The sequence below is a fragment of the Palaemon carinicauda genome, chromosome 10 (assembly GCF_036898095.1).
Source record: "Palaemon carinicauda isolate YSFRI2023 chromosome 10, ASM3689809v2, whole genome shotgun sequence".
NCBI classification, from domain to species: Eukaryota; Metazoa; Arthropoda; class Malacostraca; order Decapoda; family Palaemonidae; genus Palaemon; species Palaemon carinicauda.
The window spans coordinates 14,924,228-14,940,833 of NC_090734.1; the positions used below are offsets into that span (position 1 = coordinate 14,924,228).

Consider the following 16,606-nt stretch of genomic DNA (forward strand, 5'->3'; position numbering starts at 1 on the left):
AGCTCTTAAGTTCTATTTAGCTCGTACTAAGCCTTTACGAGGTAAATCTGAAGCGTTATGGTGTTCGGTTAAGAAACCATCCTTACCTATGTCAAAGAATGCTTTGTCATATTTTATCAGATTGTTAATACGAGAAGCTCATACACACTTGAGTGAGGAAGACCGATCTTTGACTAAGGTTAAGACGCACGAGATTAGAGCTGTAGCAACTTCCGTGGCCTTTAAGCAAAATAGATCTCTGCAAAGTATCATGGACGCGACCTTTTGGAGAAGCAAGTCAGTGTTCGCGTCATTTTACTTGAAAGATGTCCAGACTCTTTACGAGAACTGCTACACACTGGGTCCATTCGTAGCAGCGAGTGCAGTAGTGGGTGAGGGCTCAACCACTACACTTCCCTAATTCCATATCCTTTTAATCTGTCTCTTGAAATGTTTTTAATGTTGTTTTTTATGGGTTGTTCGGAAGGCTAAGAAGCCTTTCGCATCCTGGTTGATTTGGCGGGTGGTCAAAGTCATTTCTTGAGAGTGCCCAGATTAGGGGTTTGATGAGGTCCTGTTGTATGGGTTGCAGCCCTTGATACTTCAGCTCCTGGGAGTCTGTCAGCATCCTAAGAGGATTGCTGGGCTCCGTGAGGAAGACAGACTTACAAGGCAGAGTAATCGTCTAAGTCAACTTCCTTACCAGGTACCTATTTATTTTGGTTTTGTTATATTGATAACTGTCAAAATGAAAAAACTCTTAGCTTATACGCTGTAAACATATTTAACTCTGGTCTCTACCCACCTCCTTGGGTGTGAATCAGCTATTATATATTCACCGGCTAAGTTAAATATTTAAAAATGATATTTTAATTATAAAATAAATTTTTGAATATACTTACCCGGTGAATATATAAATTAAATGACCCTCCCTTCCTCCCCAATAGAGACGCAGCGGGACGAGAAGAATTGAAGGTTTTGTTTACATACAAGAGTGGTATCTGGCCGACAGTTGGCGCTGGTGGGCACACCCGCAACCTGCATAGCGATCGCTCGCGAGTTTTTTTATGTATGTTGTCTGTCGAGCCGCAGAGTTGCAGCTATTATTTATTCACTGGGTAAGTATATTCAAAAATTTATTTTATAATTAAAATATCATATTTCTATTTTTATTATAATTGATTATAGTATTCCTTTTTTATGTTAGGGGTTACACATTGCTGTTTTTATAACATTTCAACCTTTAAATGTGTATATACATGTATTTATAGATGTTTGGAATGCATCAAGTGATTTTCCTTTATATTTTATGGGAATAATTGTTCAGGTTTATGTGCCTCTAGCTTTATGAGCATGCTTTTGTAATGCATTAAACTTGTAAACTGATAAACAGTACCACTGTACTACACTTTGTTAATAACACAATGGTCATAGTGTATTTATTTATTTTAGTTCAGTTCCCAGTTACTCATATGCAAAAAGCTGGAACTTATTATTTCTTGTCAAATTTTACTGGCAACTTAGAGTTGCTGTTCACGATTTTGATACTTTATATATTTGGTATCGTGACATCATAAGACAGTCTATTTGTTTACAAATGGGGAGAGGTCAAGAACTCTTGTAGAAATTTAGTTTTTAGAATATTGTAAATCATCTGTTTGTACATTCAAACTCTCTTCTGTTTTGTCACTGTAAAGTAGGAGCTCTAATAAGCAATGTCATGACAAATTTTTACTCATATTATCCCACTTTTCAGATGTATGGATTTATCAGAGGAGTTCAGGGTAGAAGCTGTAACATTATGCTCGCTTCTCCTTCCAGAGAGACACAGGCACACGTTGATCTACTTGATGGATGTAAGTAGAAACACTCTTGTTTTAAAATGATCTTCATTTGCTAAAGCCTATTTGGTTGAAAGCAAGTTTTCTTTTTTGCAGTGGTAATTCTCTTGGATAATAATCCAGATAATTTAGTGAATGTTATTAGCCGAGGGATTACTGTAATTTAAAATTGTCTTCATGTTTTTCATTGTGCTTACGGGATATTTGCTTGTATCAGTTATTTTGAATTCTGTATGTAAAGGAAATAGAATTGGATATTAGAAATTTTGTAAGAGTGAGCTAGAGATAGTGAAGGCTGACTTACGATTGTGGTATAGGTAACAGTTAACCATTTGCTTTACTTTTTGCTTTTATTTTACTCAGATGAAGTTGAGTACAATTATTTTATACTGGCTGTTTTACTATTTAGTTGTTTTGTTTGCTGTATCTATTAGAATGTTCTTAAATTTATTCAATAAATTAACTAAAGGAACAATTAGTCCAGGATTTTTGCCAAATTCAAAAATTAAGGATGTCTAGCACAATATTTAAAAAGTTCCACGAGATGTATAAAACAGGGGAGAAGTTTAAACAGGTTTTGTTCTATTGTTAAAAATGGACATTGGGTAAATATATTGCACTGTTATCCATGGTGACACATCCCCACCCCTACTTTAATTGGTTCACGCAATGTCATTAGATGGCTAGATGAACATGTAAAAATTTGAAAATTAAGTTCTGTTGTTAAGAAGAATAAAAGAAATGTGTCACTAGACATCAATATAGAAAGGATTGAGATTTGTGTGTAGGGTTATGTCAGGCTCATGACCTTTGGCCTGGGAGCAGTAGTGTGGTCATGCGTCGACCTGCTTGCGTTGACGTTTTTTAGCGTAACTAAGAAAACAGTAAAGATAGAAAGAGAGAGAAAATTTCATTAGAAAGCTTAATAAATTTTCTTTATAGCACTTAAGGTTATATGAATGGATGAGTCCCTCATCAGACTGGGAGGAGTGTAGAAAGGAAAGGTTCCATTTTTTTTACTTGTTTGATGTCGGCTACCCCCAAAATTGGGGAAGTGCCATGGTATATAGATAGATAGACTAGCTGAGCTACAACCCTATGTGGAAAAGCAGAATGCTATAAGCCCAAGAGCCCAATAGGGAAAATAGTCCTGTGAGGAAAGGAAATGAATAAACTATCAGAAGTAATGAACAATTAAAATAAGATATTTCAAGAACGGTAACATTAAAACTATAAAAAGAGACATATTTCAGCCTGTTCAAAATTAAAGTATTTGCTGCAAGTTTAAACTTTTGAAGTTCTATCGATTCAACTACCTGATCAGGAAAATCATCCCACAACTTGGTCACAGCTGGAATAAAACTTCTAGTATTGAGCCTCATGATGGAGAAGGCATGACTATTAGAATTAATTTTATGCTTAGTACAGTATTACTAACAGGACAGTACTGTCTCGGAAGATCCAAATGTAAAGAGCGGTCAGAGCTATGAAAAATCTCATGCAACATGCATAACAAACTAATTGAACGACAGTGCCAGAGATTAATATTTAGATCAGGAATAAGAAATTTGATAGACTGTAAGTTCCTGTCCAACATATTAAGATGATGATTAGCAGATGGAGACCAGACAGGAGAACAATACTTGAAACAAGGTAGAATGAAATAATTTGAAAACTCCTTCAGAGTACTGTAGATTGATCATGGAAAATCTTACTAGACTTCCTCAATAAGCCAATTTTTGTGCAATTGAAGAAGAGACAACTAATGTGCTTCTCAAAAGTAAATATTCTCTTGAGAATCACATCTATAATTTTAAAAGTCATACAGAGTTAAGAAACCTTATCAATGCTGAGATCTGTGCATTGAGAAGCCATTTTCCTTGACCTACTGACAATCATACTTTAGGTTTTGTTGGCATTCAATTTAATGTCCCATAATTTACATGCACTGATTTTAGCTAGATCTCAATTAAGAGATTCAGCAACCCCAGATCTACGTTCTAGAGAGGGAATCGATGCAAGGAGAGTAGGATCTTCTGCATAAACAATGCATTTGTTTTCAAGGCCAAATAAACATGTAATGTGTACATAGTGTGAAAAGTAATGGACCAAGAACACTACCCTATGGAACACCAGATATATTCCTATACAATATTCGCTAGGGTGCCCATCAACATCGATCTAGTGCTTAAAAATTCAATAATGATGCTAATAAACTACCCACCCACTCCCAACTGTTTGCATTTCAAAACAAGGTCCTCATGATTAATACAGTCAGAGGCAGCACTAAAATCAAGGCTAATTATACGAACTTCCTGACCATAATCAATAGCTTGCTGTACAGCATTGGAAATTTTAAGAAGGGCATTACATACTCCAAGGCCTTTACGAAACCAAATTGCAAACCCGGGAACAGGTGATTACCTTCAGCAAACTTATTTAGAAGTTTTGCTAAAAATCGTTCAAAAACTTTAGATAATATGGGAGTTATGGATTTACATAATAGAGTAACATTACCCATTCTCCAAAAAGTGCTAAAAGAACCTCTTCTTGGTAATTTGTGCAAAATAACAGATAACTATGGAGCTAAGAAATCTGCAGTCTTTTTAGAAAATAAAGGAGAAATATTTGGGTCTACACTGCCATAAGCATCAGATCCTCACAGGCTTGAAGGACAGTTGAATCACAGAAGAGCATTTAAGCTATATGAAATAGTAAATTATGGTTATCGGAAATATGATGCCAAAAGGTTGGCATTTTCAAAGAAATAGAATTACATAAGAGGAAAGAGAGAAAATGTTGGGAGATGATAAAGGTGATGGAAAAATTTAGAGATGTTGAGAGGGAAAATATTAAAACTGAGATCAAAATTGAATAGATATTGGTGACATGATTGATTATTGTATGATGATCCACTAAATGAAATAGATATGAACTGGTACATGGTTATGGTGCAACAATAAAGCTAATAGATTGTAGAAGATGAGATTAGGGTATGAAATAGTTTATGATAAAAATATTCAAACTCATCAAGAATTATGTGGTGTGTTAAATAGCTGGGGAATAAGTCATTGAAGTTGACCAGAATACATGAAAACATCATTAGATAAAGAATTTTCATACACAGTACAGTATTCTAAATTTGAGGTTAAGTTTGAGAAAGATTTCCATGTTGCTCTCGGTAAGAATAATTAAGCATTTCTAACATTTGTTTGCTATCCTATCCTTATGTTTCAGTTTACAATTCCTGCTTGGTAACACCTTAAATTTTTAGTTCCTGACAGAGGTAGTTGCATCTAGTGGAAGCAACCTAATGGATGCTCATAATCTGGCAATAGTATTAGCTCCAAATCTCCTGCCCACGACTATCACGCCCACTTCGAGAAGGAAGAATTTCCAGAATATACCGTCAGAAGATGTTCTTTTAACTACCAATATAGAAATATTGCAGGTATGATGTTTGTGCTATTTATTTTGGCTATATCCTATACATCATTGGATTTCCTTTACACTATTAGAAATTTACAAGATAAAAGATTGTAAAATTAATTTTTTTTTCTTTAAAGTTTATGGATATTATTGAAATGCCTTACTTAGTGCACTGTGGTCATAAGTATCATTATATACAAAATAAGACTACAATATTTATTTGGTAATTGGATATAAATTACATTCAGTGTGAGCTAAGGATGGGGTGTTTGGAGGAGCATATACTGTAGGTCTACCTGCTGAGTCATCAGCAGCAGTTGCCTGACCCTCCCTGGTCTAGCTTGGATGCAGAGGTGGCTTGAGTGTTAATCATTCATATATATATATATATATATATATATATATATATATATATATATATATATATATATATATATATATATATATGTATGTATATATATATATATATATATATATATATATATATATATATATATATATATATATATATATATATATATATATATATGATCAACACTCAAGCCACCTCTGCATATATATATATATGTGTGTGTGTGTGTATATATATGTATGTATACGGTCAGTCTTTTGGGCATTGTCATTGTCCCTGGTCTCTGCCATCTATGGGCGGCTTTTAAACCTTTAACGGTTAATGTATAGCTGACCAATTTCATGATTTGTTGTTGCAATTTGTTTCAAAGTAAAATATTTTGGCTAGTTTAGTTTTTCATATCTCTTGGAATTCCAGTACAGTAATGCCTCACAACACAAAATTAGTTTGTTCTGAAGTTGCTTTCGTAAAGTGATTTTTTCGTGTTGAGTCACATTTCACATGCATATTGCCTAATTTGTTCCAAACTCTACAAAACACCACATTAAATCTTATAATAAAGCTTCAGTATAACCACAATGAAATACTGTACAACCATTCAATATACAGTACCTAAACCAACTGTTAATACCTGTAAATCAAGTAGTTATTACAACATAATGTAGTAATAAATGGAAAATAATAAAAGACATACAGTACAATGCTGTACATATACAAAATATAGTTCCATATGTACTGTACTATTATAGTTACCCCTATTATAGACTACAGCTTCATTTTCTGTTTAAACCCATTATCTTAAACTCCTTGTGATGGATGACTATTTTATTCTCGGCCTGGCTGGCAAATCTCTTTTCTTAAAATGAAACATTTTTAGCAAAGCAAGTCATAAAAATGTTCGCATCTCGTTTCGCAGCTTGAAAATTTTGTAAGCAGATTCATTCATGAAGAGAGGTATGACTGTACCTGCAGGTCCTTTATGGGTTGAATTAAAGAATATGATTTTTTAAATATTTAACTTAGCCGGTGAATATATAATAGCTGCAACTCTGCGGCTCGACAGAAAACACACTCAAAAAACTCGCGAGCGATCGCTATGAAGGTTGCGGGTGTGCCCACCAGCGCCAACTGTTGGCCAGATACCACTCTTGTATGTAAACAAAACCTTCAATTCTTCTCTGTCGACGTTGACGACAAGACGTATCAATACTCGCTGTAGAACCTGGAGTTATCTCAACATATTTGGTGAAGTACTTCATTTTGGTTTGAGCTTTCGCAGTGCAGGTGTTTTATCTTCATCTTAAATCTTGAACTCGTTTTTAGATTTAATTTTTCAATATTAAACTTACCCGATAATCATGTAGCTGTCAACTCCGTTGCCCGACAGAATTCTACGGGAGGGATACGCCAGCTATCACAATACTAGAAGGGGGTGTACTCACCAGCGCCACCTGTGGCCAGGTACTACAGTACTTCTTGTTGACACCTCCTCAATTTTTCCTCTGTCGTGCTTCCGGCAAGACGTTCTGGGATACGCTTATGATCTTGGAGTATTTTCACGGCTTTTGGTGAAGTATTTCTCTCAGATTTCGGCTGTCGCTTTACTGGAAAACTTCTATATTAGCTTAGATAGCTATTATTTAGTTCTGATTAATGGTTAACGATCTTTTTGCTTGATTTGGAATCCCCACTTGGCTAACTCTTTGATTCAAGATGTCTGACATTTCACAAGCCCCACCCCATAGACGATGTAGGTCTTGTAATGGGCGTATTCCGAAGGCCTCGGTAGATCCTCACACCGCTTGTTCTGACTGTAGGGAAAGACCCTGTCAGTTGGAAGATCGATGTGAGGAATGCGCCGGTCTTTCGGAACTTGATTTTGTCCGATTTCTTAAATATTCAACCAAGTTAGAGAGAGAGAGAGTTAGGAGGAGTTCTTCTCGCTCTTCACTTTTTTCCTCACCTCATGATCCCCTACCTTTTCCTCCCCCTGTAGTGGCTACCCCCGAACCTACTATTTGCCCTCAACCTGATATGTCTGTTGTTTTGCGTGCCATTCAGGCTTTAGGTGACAAAGTGGAATCGGTGGTTAGTGATCATAAGTCTCTTATGGCCGAAGTCAAGGAACTTAAGGTCAAGAGTGCAGTGGGTGGTAATAGTGCCAGTGCTGCGACAAGTGCTAGTGTCAGTGCAGTGCCAAGTGCTAGTGTCAGTGTCAGTGTGGTGCGTGAGGGTACTTCTGTGCGTGCCAGTCGTCCTCCCAGTCCGGGACCTCTTGCAAGCTCCCAAGCCCAGGGGAGAAGCAATGTCGAAGGGCAAAAGGGTTCGGCAGGCCTTGATCGGCGCACAGAAGTATCCTCGGTGGTTGCGGGCGTGTCTTCCAGAGACCGTCACTCCCACCCGCAGACGATTGAGCCCGTCTTTTACTCGTCTGCTGAAGAATTGTCAGGGAGGAAACGTTGGACTCAGGTCTCAAGACCTCTCAAACGCAGAGTCCAGACCTCAAGAGCTCTACAACCTGGCTGCAGTCATTGGATCAGCTCTGACTCGCCGCAGTCATCAGTTGAATGCACTCCTCCTAAGAGGAGTAAGGTGCTGCCGCAACAGATCTCTTCTGTTAAGGCTTTGCCTCAGCAGACCTTAGTGTCTGCCGACCCCAAGTTGTCTCTACTGCAGTCCATGCAGTCACAACTTGCGATCTTGATGCGTGAGTGTCAGGCTGAGAAGGTTACACCTCCTCCTGCGATCGCTCCGCCTAACCGCATTCCTGTCTGCCAGGCGTACGATGTTGAGGCTCCTCAGGATACCTTACCACGTACTGAGTTGCCAGTTTCCAGCGGTGTGCAGCTACCTCCGCCTTCCTTAAGGCAACCTCAGCAATGGGAACAGGAAGCTTATACCTTACTTCCTCCGCTTCCACTTGCGGTTCCACCAGTGAGGCAACACTCTCTTGAGGTACAACAACCTCTCCCATCCATGAGACAGACTCCTCAGCTCTCGCTGCAGCGACCTCAACCCTCCTCAAGGCGAGAGCCTCAACACCTTAGCCTTGCGCCTCAGGAACCTCAACTCGCGAGACAAGTACTGCGTTCTGCGCAGCCACTACCTCAACTCTCGCAGCTCACACCTCAGGAACCTCAACTCGTTCCTCAGGAACCTGCTACTGCGCATCCGCTCACCTTACAGCAAGCGCAACTCTTGAGTCAAGACACTCATGCCAGGAGTCAGCCTCCTCAACCCATGCGCCTACCTTCTGCTACTCCTTTTGACCAGCCTTTGCAGCCTGAACCTCAGGTTTTGACTCAGCAACAGAGACTTGAGGATGAAACCACAAGTGTTTTTGCTCCCGCTCGTGCAGATTCTGCTGTTCAGCATACCTTACCTCTCACTTCGCTACACTCTGGTGATGAGGTTTCTGATGATGAGGCTGCACACCTGGATCCCTCATCATGTGGAGGATTAATTTTATTTTAATTTATTTTTTTTTGTTTGCCAAATCGAGAGAGAGAGAGAGAGAGAGAGAGAGAGAGAGAGAGAGAGAGAGAGAGAGAGAGAGAGAGAGAGTGTGTGAGTGTGTTTATTTAAGTTTTGTCAGAGAGAGAGAGAGAGAGAGAGAGATTGTTTACAGTATTGGCTTTAGCTTTGTCATTAGAGAGAGAGAGAGAGAGAGAGAGAGAGAGAGAGAGAGAGAGAGGAGAGAGAGAGAGTGTGTGTGTGTGTGAGCGAGTGTTTATTTACTTAAGTTTGTCAAACCGCAAGAAAGAAAGAAAGAGTGTTTATTTGCTTTAGTTTCGTCAGAGAGAGAGAGAGAGAATTTCATTTGCTTCGTTTTGTTAGATCGCGCGTGCGCAAGAGAGTATGTGTGTATGTGCGTTTGTGTGTGCGTGTTTTGTGTGTCCGCGGTGCGCGCTGAGGAAAGGGTAATTAGCGAATGATTGTTTGAAGTTGGAAAGATTGTTGGTATAATTGAGGTTGTTTGTTTACCTTTTTAGCTAGGATAGGGTGGTGATGAATGTCTTGGGCGAAAGCATTGGATATCGAACGATTGTAGGAGTCGGCTGTGTATTTTTCTTTGCTCTTCGAAAGCCGGCTGTGAAGCTTTTTTTTTATATTCTGAGTAAGTACTGTTTTTATTTATTTTTGTTAGGCGCGTTCATGAGTGATAGAAAGTTTATTGTTTATCTTTGATTATGGTGCGATAGTTAAGTTAGTTAGGAGTGTTCATAAGTGTTTTTCTTTTTTATTTTGGCAGGCCGCGATTCCTCCTTTGGAGAAACTTAAATTTTTGACTATTGATGACCTGGCTTACTTAAGGAACTTGTGTTTAGAATGCTCTAGTGGATTGATCAACTGTTGACGACCTGGCCTGTTTATTACAATTACGATTTCGATTGCTGTTACTGATGAGGATGATGATGATGATGATGACGATATAGACTGCCAGATTAAGTGAGGCAGTTATAGCAGATTGTGCCAGTGTTGCGTCTGCCAGGGAGTTGTGGCTTTGGCCGAAAAGGACTGTTGGCCCTTGTGTGGACAACGACGTCCACACATAAACAAATATTGGTTTTGGTGTGTCACGTGTGTGTGGATAAAGAGTTCCACTCATAAACAAATATTGGTTTTGGGTGTGTTAATTTTAAGTGTTAGGGTTTTTTTTATTTGAATGGTGATACGGTTTTTTTCGGTATATTTATGAATGTAATGATTTGTTTTACGTGTAATTATTTTGGTTGTTGGTGGTTTATATGTTAAGCTTATTTTGAATGCAGAATTTTTGCTTTTGGTTGCGTTAATATAGTTTTAAGGCTATGTTTTGTTTTCATTTTCCTTCTGTCCAAGAGTCTAGTTTAAAGTAAAGTAAGGGGAAAGTTTGTGTTGTGGGATATTTTGGAAGAAGAGTGATTAAGGGTGTGGGGGGGTTGTGTTTGTTCACATCCCGCCACATAAATTTGGCGCCCGAACAGGGACTGCCGAGGTGGGATAGAAGCTGGACTGTTGGACGAAGGACGGAATTAGGATTAAGGTTGATGAAAAATGGAGGAGCAATTAAGGGTTTTGAGGGAGGAATTGCGGCTGAGTAAGGAGCGTGAGGAGAGGTTGCTAGTAGAGAATGAGAGGTTGAACTGGGAGAATGCGGTGATGCAGAAGGAGCTTAGGGAGTTAAAGGGAACTGTAGCGAAAGTGGAAGAATGTTTTGAGATGAGGATGAAAGAGAATGAGGAACGAATGGAGAAACGAATGGAAGATATGATAGGGCAAGTAATGGGGATGATGAAAACTGTTGTAGGTGAAGGTGCAGTCGGAGGAGTGGCTTCTGCTTCTGGTAACGGGTTGATTGTGGAAGAGGATAGGGTAAGTGATAATGGGGACGGTAGTGATAGTGATATTGAAAGTAAAGGGCCTAGACATAGTAAGATTGGAACGAAGGGTGATAGGAAGAAGGAGAAGAAAGGTAAAGATAATGTGAAGAAAGAAAAGAAGAAAGGTCAGGGTGTGAGTGAGGATGATCATGAATGGGTGAAGGTGGTAAGTAAGAAAAAGGGTAAGAAGGGAATAGTTAAAGATAGGACTTTGAGTGTAGAATTAGATTCATTGTATTCAAATGAAGAAGAAGGCAACAAGAAGGGAGTAGACAGTGAAGATAGTAGTGAGAATGAAGTAGAGGAAGTTTGTAAGACAGTGTTTATGAGAGAGGTACCTAGGTGTGCAAGTTTTAATGAACATAGCAGTAGGGATGTATATGACTTCTTTAGGGAATATGAAAAGTTTTGTCAGGCTAAGTATGGGGATAGTAAGAGAGTTTGGGCTAGGGAGTTGGGAGAATTTTTGTCAGGATATTTGTTGACGATGTATGGGGTGATAATGAGTGTAGGAGAGGTTGAGTATGAAAGTGTAAAGAATAGGATAATTGAACAGGTAAAACGTATGAAAGGTAGTGTTAGGTATAAGCGAAAAAATGATTTTGATGAAGCACGAATGAAGGTGGGTGAAGCAATCTCGATGTATGTATGTCGGTTAGAAACATTGGCTAGAAAGAAGTATGGGGACGAAGGAATAAACGAAAATAAGGAACTAATGAAGAAGTTTTTGGGTACAGTACCAGAGAGTGTGTGTGAGTTTATTAATTTGAAACGGAAGGAGAAAATGAGATGGACTAGAGAGAGATTGACTTGGGATGATATTTTAGAGATAGTTGAGGATTACGAGTTAGATAGGTGTATGAAAGAAAGTAAATCTGTGAGTGTAAGAACTGGAATGGAGGAATGTGTGCCAGAATTTGGTAGTTTTAGAGATGCTGTTATGAGAGGGCCAATGAGGGCAGCTGATAGTGTAGTAGATAGAAGTGTTAGGGTGAGTAATGTAGGAATACCCATGCCGAGAAATGACGGGTTTAGACAGGGAAATCAAGTTTGGAGAGATAGAAGTGCTAGTACGCAGCAAGTTAGGTTAGGTAGTGGTATCCGTGAAGAGAGGTGTTATAGGTGTGGGAAGGTAGGACATAAAAAGAACGAGTGTAGATGGGCATTAGGAGCATGTTTCGGGTGTGGAGAGACAGGGCATCGTATTAGCGACTGTAAGAAAGAGAAAGTGGTTAAGTGTTATCGGTGTGGTATGACTGGACACATAGCGAGTGGATGCCGTAATAATCGTATGAATGTAATTTGTGGTAATTGTGGTAAGGATGGTCATTATGCTAGAATGTGCAAGGAGCCGCGGGGTAAGTGTACTGAATGTGGTGCAGATGGGCATGTGGCTAGGGTTTGTAGAAAGAAGGGATCAAGTCAGCCAGGATGTTCGGGAAACTAATTAATCAGAGGGTTCAGCTGGGTGAGTCCTCGTGTGTGTGGGGAGTGAATGTGATGCATGTTCGTGAGGGTTTATTGCATGAAGATGTGATGGGAGAAAGAGCACATGATTGCATGAGTGTGAAAATGATTTTTAATGGTGTAGAGTTGGTTGGTTTGATTGATACTGGTTGTGGTGTCAATTTAATGTTTAGGAATGCATATGATAAGGTAAAAGAGGTTTGTGAATTTAAGGGATGTAAGGGTGAAGTAAAAGGTATTGGTAATTTGCGTATGCCTGTGCAAGGAAAGTTGCGGGAAAATGTGATGATTGGGGGGCTGATGATGGAGGATAATGATTTTTACGTGGTCGAGGGAGCGAATGAGAAATATGACGTACTGCTTGGGTATAAATTTCTGAAAAAATGTGGTATGATTGTACATCCAAGTGTGAATATGATTGAAATAAAGGTTAAAGGTAATATTTGTGGGGAATTTTATTTAAAGGAAGACGGCAGAGTGAGTACGAAGGTGTGGAAGGGAGTGCCGTTGGTAGCAAAGGAAAGTGTAAAGTTATCGGGTAAGAAAGGTGAAGTTATTAGTGTAAAAGTTGCATGGCCGAGCAGTCTGGGAATTTCAAATAGTGACGAGGATGAATATGTAGTGGAAGGTATGGAAGCAGGTAATTTGGTGAAAACGAGTGCGTATATATATGATGGTGTTATGAATATGCAGGAACCCAAGGTGTATGTAAGGTTGTTGCCGTGTGTTAGGAGGAAGAGAGTACGCGGAATACGTGAGGGTGATTGCATGGGATGTATGTATACACTGATTAATGTAGAGGATGGAAGATATGTTAAGGCGAGACAGGTAATGTCTGGTAAGGTAAAGAACGATGACGATTGGGATTACGATACGTTGAAAGGAAGAATTAAGTTAGATGAGAGTATAAGTGAGGTCGAAAGGGAACGATTGCTTAAGATGTTATGGGATAAGCGGAGAGTTGTGAGTCTCGGTGACGATGATTGTGGGGGGTCAGACCTGCCAGAATTTAAAATAGTTCTCAGTGAAGATACCCCCATATATCAGCGTCCCAGGCATTTTTCTCCGCCTATTGCCAAGGAGATAGAGGAGCAGTGTCAGGAATTAGAGCGTATGGGTGTAATAGAAAGGAATGAGAGTGCCTGGAATAGCCCTATTGTCCCTGTACGAAAGCCTGATGGAAGTTTACGTATGTGTATTGATTATAGGAAGGTGAATGAGGTGACTGTTAAAGAACGTTTTCCAATGAATGTGGTGTCTGATTGTGTTTATAAGATGCATGGAATGAAAGTTTTTACTAAATTAGATTTGGTGCGGGGCTATTATCAGATGCCTCTGGCAGAGGGGAGCAGGCCCATTACCGCATTTTCAAGTACAAATTGTCACTACCAATTTAAAAGGTTGAGTTTTGGTCTTGCTAATGCGCCTGCTGCCTTCCAAAGAGCGATGAATGTTGTATTGGCTGGTTTCGATCGACTGAAGGTGACTGTTTTTATAGATGATATTCTGATTGCGAGTGAGACTGTTGAGGAACATATGCGGTTGCTTGAGGCAGTGTTGATGCGGTTAATTGAAGTTGGTGTGAAAATTAAGCTTGAGAAGTGTACATGGTTGTCCAGGGAGGTGGAATTTCTTGGGCATGTAGTGGGTGAATCTGGTATAAGGAAGAGTGACAAGTTTGTGAATAAGGTGCGAGAATTTCCACGTCCCCGGACTGTGCGTGAGTTGCGAGGTTTTCTTGGTTTGGTTGAGTTTGGGCGCAAGTTTGTTAGAGATTGTTCAGGTATAGGGAAGCCTTTGAATGAATGGACGGGTAAAAGGAATAGTACAAAATTGAAATGGGATGATCGGATGATAGAAGCGTTTGAAAGGTTGAAGGAAGAGGCCGCGAAAGACGTCACTTTGGCATTTCCAGACTACAGTGAAAATGCGAGTATGCTAGAGTTGTATACGGATGCGAGTGGGGTGAGTATGGGTGGTTGTTTGGTTCAAATGCAGAGAGTAAATGGAGAAGAGCAATTGAGAGTAATAGCGTATGTTAGTAAAGCGTTTAATAAAGCTGAGCGGAAGTATTCGACGATTGACAGGGAATTGGCTGCAATACGATTTTGTGTGAAAGCATTGAAAGTATTTTTGTATGGTGTAAAATTCATTGTGCGTACTGACCATCAGCCCCTAGTGTATATGATAAGGAAAGAGTGTGTGAATGCAAGGGTTGCTAGGACCATAGAGGATTTGAATGAATTTGATTTTAGGTTAGAATATGTACCGGGAAATAAGAATGTGATAGCAGATGCGATGTCGAGGATGCATGGGAGGATGGAAGATAAAGAGAGTAATCTGAATTCTGAAAGGTTGCCTGAAGGTTTAGTTGTGGAGCAGAGTTGTGAAGGGGAAGATATGGTATATAAGTGTATCCTAATGGGTTTAAGTAAGTTAATACAAGAGGGGTTAGATACGGAAATACCAGGTAGCGTAAGCGAGCTTAAAAGAAGGGTGATGAATGAAGTGTCAAAAGAAATGGTATATGAGGAGGAGAGTAGTGTACTAGAAGGGGAAGTATTATCAAAGATATTAATGGTGGTAAGTATGTTGTATGGTGTAACTGTGTATTTGTATTTTGGATGGAATCGACCGATGGAATATAGGGCATGTAAGGAGAATGATAGGGAATATATTTTGAGGATTCAATGTAAGGAGGAATGTTGCAAATTGTTGAGTGAGAAGGATAATGGTGCAAGTGACCTTAATCTAAGATATGGGGGTATAGAGGACAGTGAACTTGATGATGAACATATTGGTGAAGTGAGTGACAGAATTGAAAGGAGAGTAAATGTATGTATGCATGGTGTAAAAGGAAGGATGATGACGTATGTGAATATAAATGAGAATGAATATTGTAGTTTAATTGATACGGGTGCTCAAGTGTCATTAGTAAATGAGTCGGTTATCAGGGAAATTGAGAGGTACAATTGGGAAGTGAAAAGACAGTGTACGAGTGTGAGAATTCATGGAATAGGTCAGGGAAGTTTACTTGTTTGGGAAGAAGTGAGGTTGAAAGTGAAACTAGGGAGTATGGAAGTTGAACATAATTTTATTGTAATGGGAGAGAATGAAATGCCTAGTTGTTTTTTGGTGGGAATAGATTTTTTGAGGTTGCACCATGTGTCAGTTGATGTTGGTAAGGGTTTGCTTTCAAAGAATGGCTGTAAGGTAATAGTAATCGAGGATAATAGTGTATTCATGGCGAATTTTGTTGGCATGATTGATATTGCAAAGAGTGAAGATGATTTGTTAAGCAAAGAAGAGGTGGAAGAAATGCAAGGTGAATGTTTCGAAATAAATAGGTTACGTGAATGTATTTTAAATGGTATTAGGGTGGAAGAATGGCCGTGTGATTTGGAAGCGTATAAGAAAGTTGTTAAAAGATTTATTGTTTGTCAGAATATTGTGTACTTTTTGCATAGGGGAATGGATGAAGATATATATGTTCCTGTATTTCCAATGCATGCAGCTGTAAGTATGTGTATGGTAGTGCATGACAGGTATGGGCATATGGGGAAGAATAAATTGTGGGAATGCATGCGAGAGAGGTTGTTTACGCCTGGGTTGAGTCAAATTTGTAGGGATGTAGCGACTACTTGTGAGGATTGTCAGAAGGGAAAATATCAGAGCATGCAAGCAAGTCCGCCTATTTTGAGGTTACGTATGAAAGAGCCTTTTGAGATGTTTGTGATTGATTGTGTTTCGTTGCCTGTGACTGCGAGAAGACATGTGGGAATGATTGTCATGGTCGATCATATGAGCAAGTTTGCGTATGCCGTACCCATCAAGAATAAAAGAAGTGAGACTGTAGCGAGAATGGTAAGTCAAGTGATGTTGCCGATGAGTGTGTGTAAGCCTGCAAAAATGTTAAGTGACAATGGTCCGGAGTTTGTTGGATGGGAGTTTGAGCAGATGTTGAGAGAATGGGGCATTGAACATGTGTATTCGACTCCGTATATGCCAAGTGCGAATGGTTTGGCTGAAAGGACGGTAAGAACCTTGACAGAAATTTTGCGGATGATGAGTACATGTGATAATGATTGGGATTTATATGTTGGGCGTGCGTTGTGGGCGTATAATGCGACGGTGCACAAGAGTACTGGTATGTCTCCGTGTAAGTTTGTGTTGAA

At 39.3% G+C, this 16,606-nt stretch overlaps 1 protein-coding gene across 1 annotated transcript in view; it reads left to right on the forward strand.

The window, feature by feature from the left end:
- The window catches only part of LOC137648594 (uncharacterized), a 70,991-nt gene that overhangs the window by 23,257 nt on the left and 31,128 nt on the right, over positions 1 to 16,606 (forward strand). The window contains exons 4-5 of the mRNA XM_068381503.1: positions 1,736 to 1,835; positions 5,095 to 5,271. Of these exons, the coding sequence (XP_068237604.1) occupies positions 1,736 to 1,835; positions 5,095 to 5,271 (277 nt within the window). The remainder of the gene's footprint in view (positions 1 to 1,735; positions 1,836 to 5,094; positions 5,272 to 16,606) is intronic.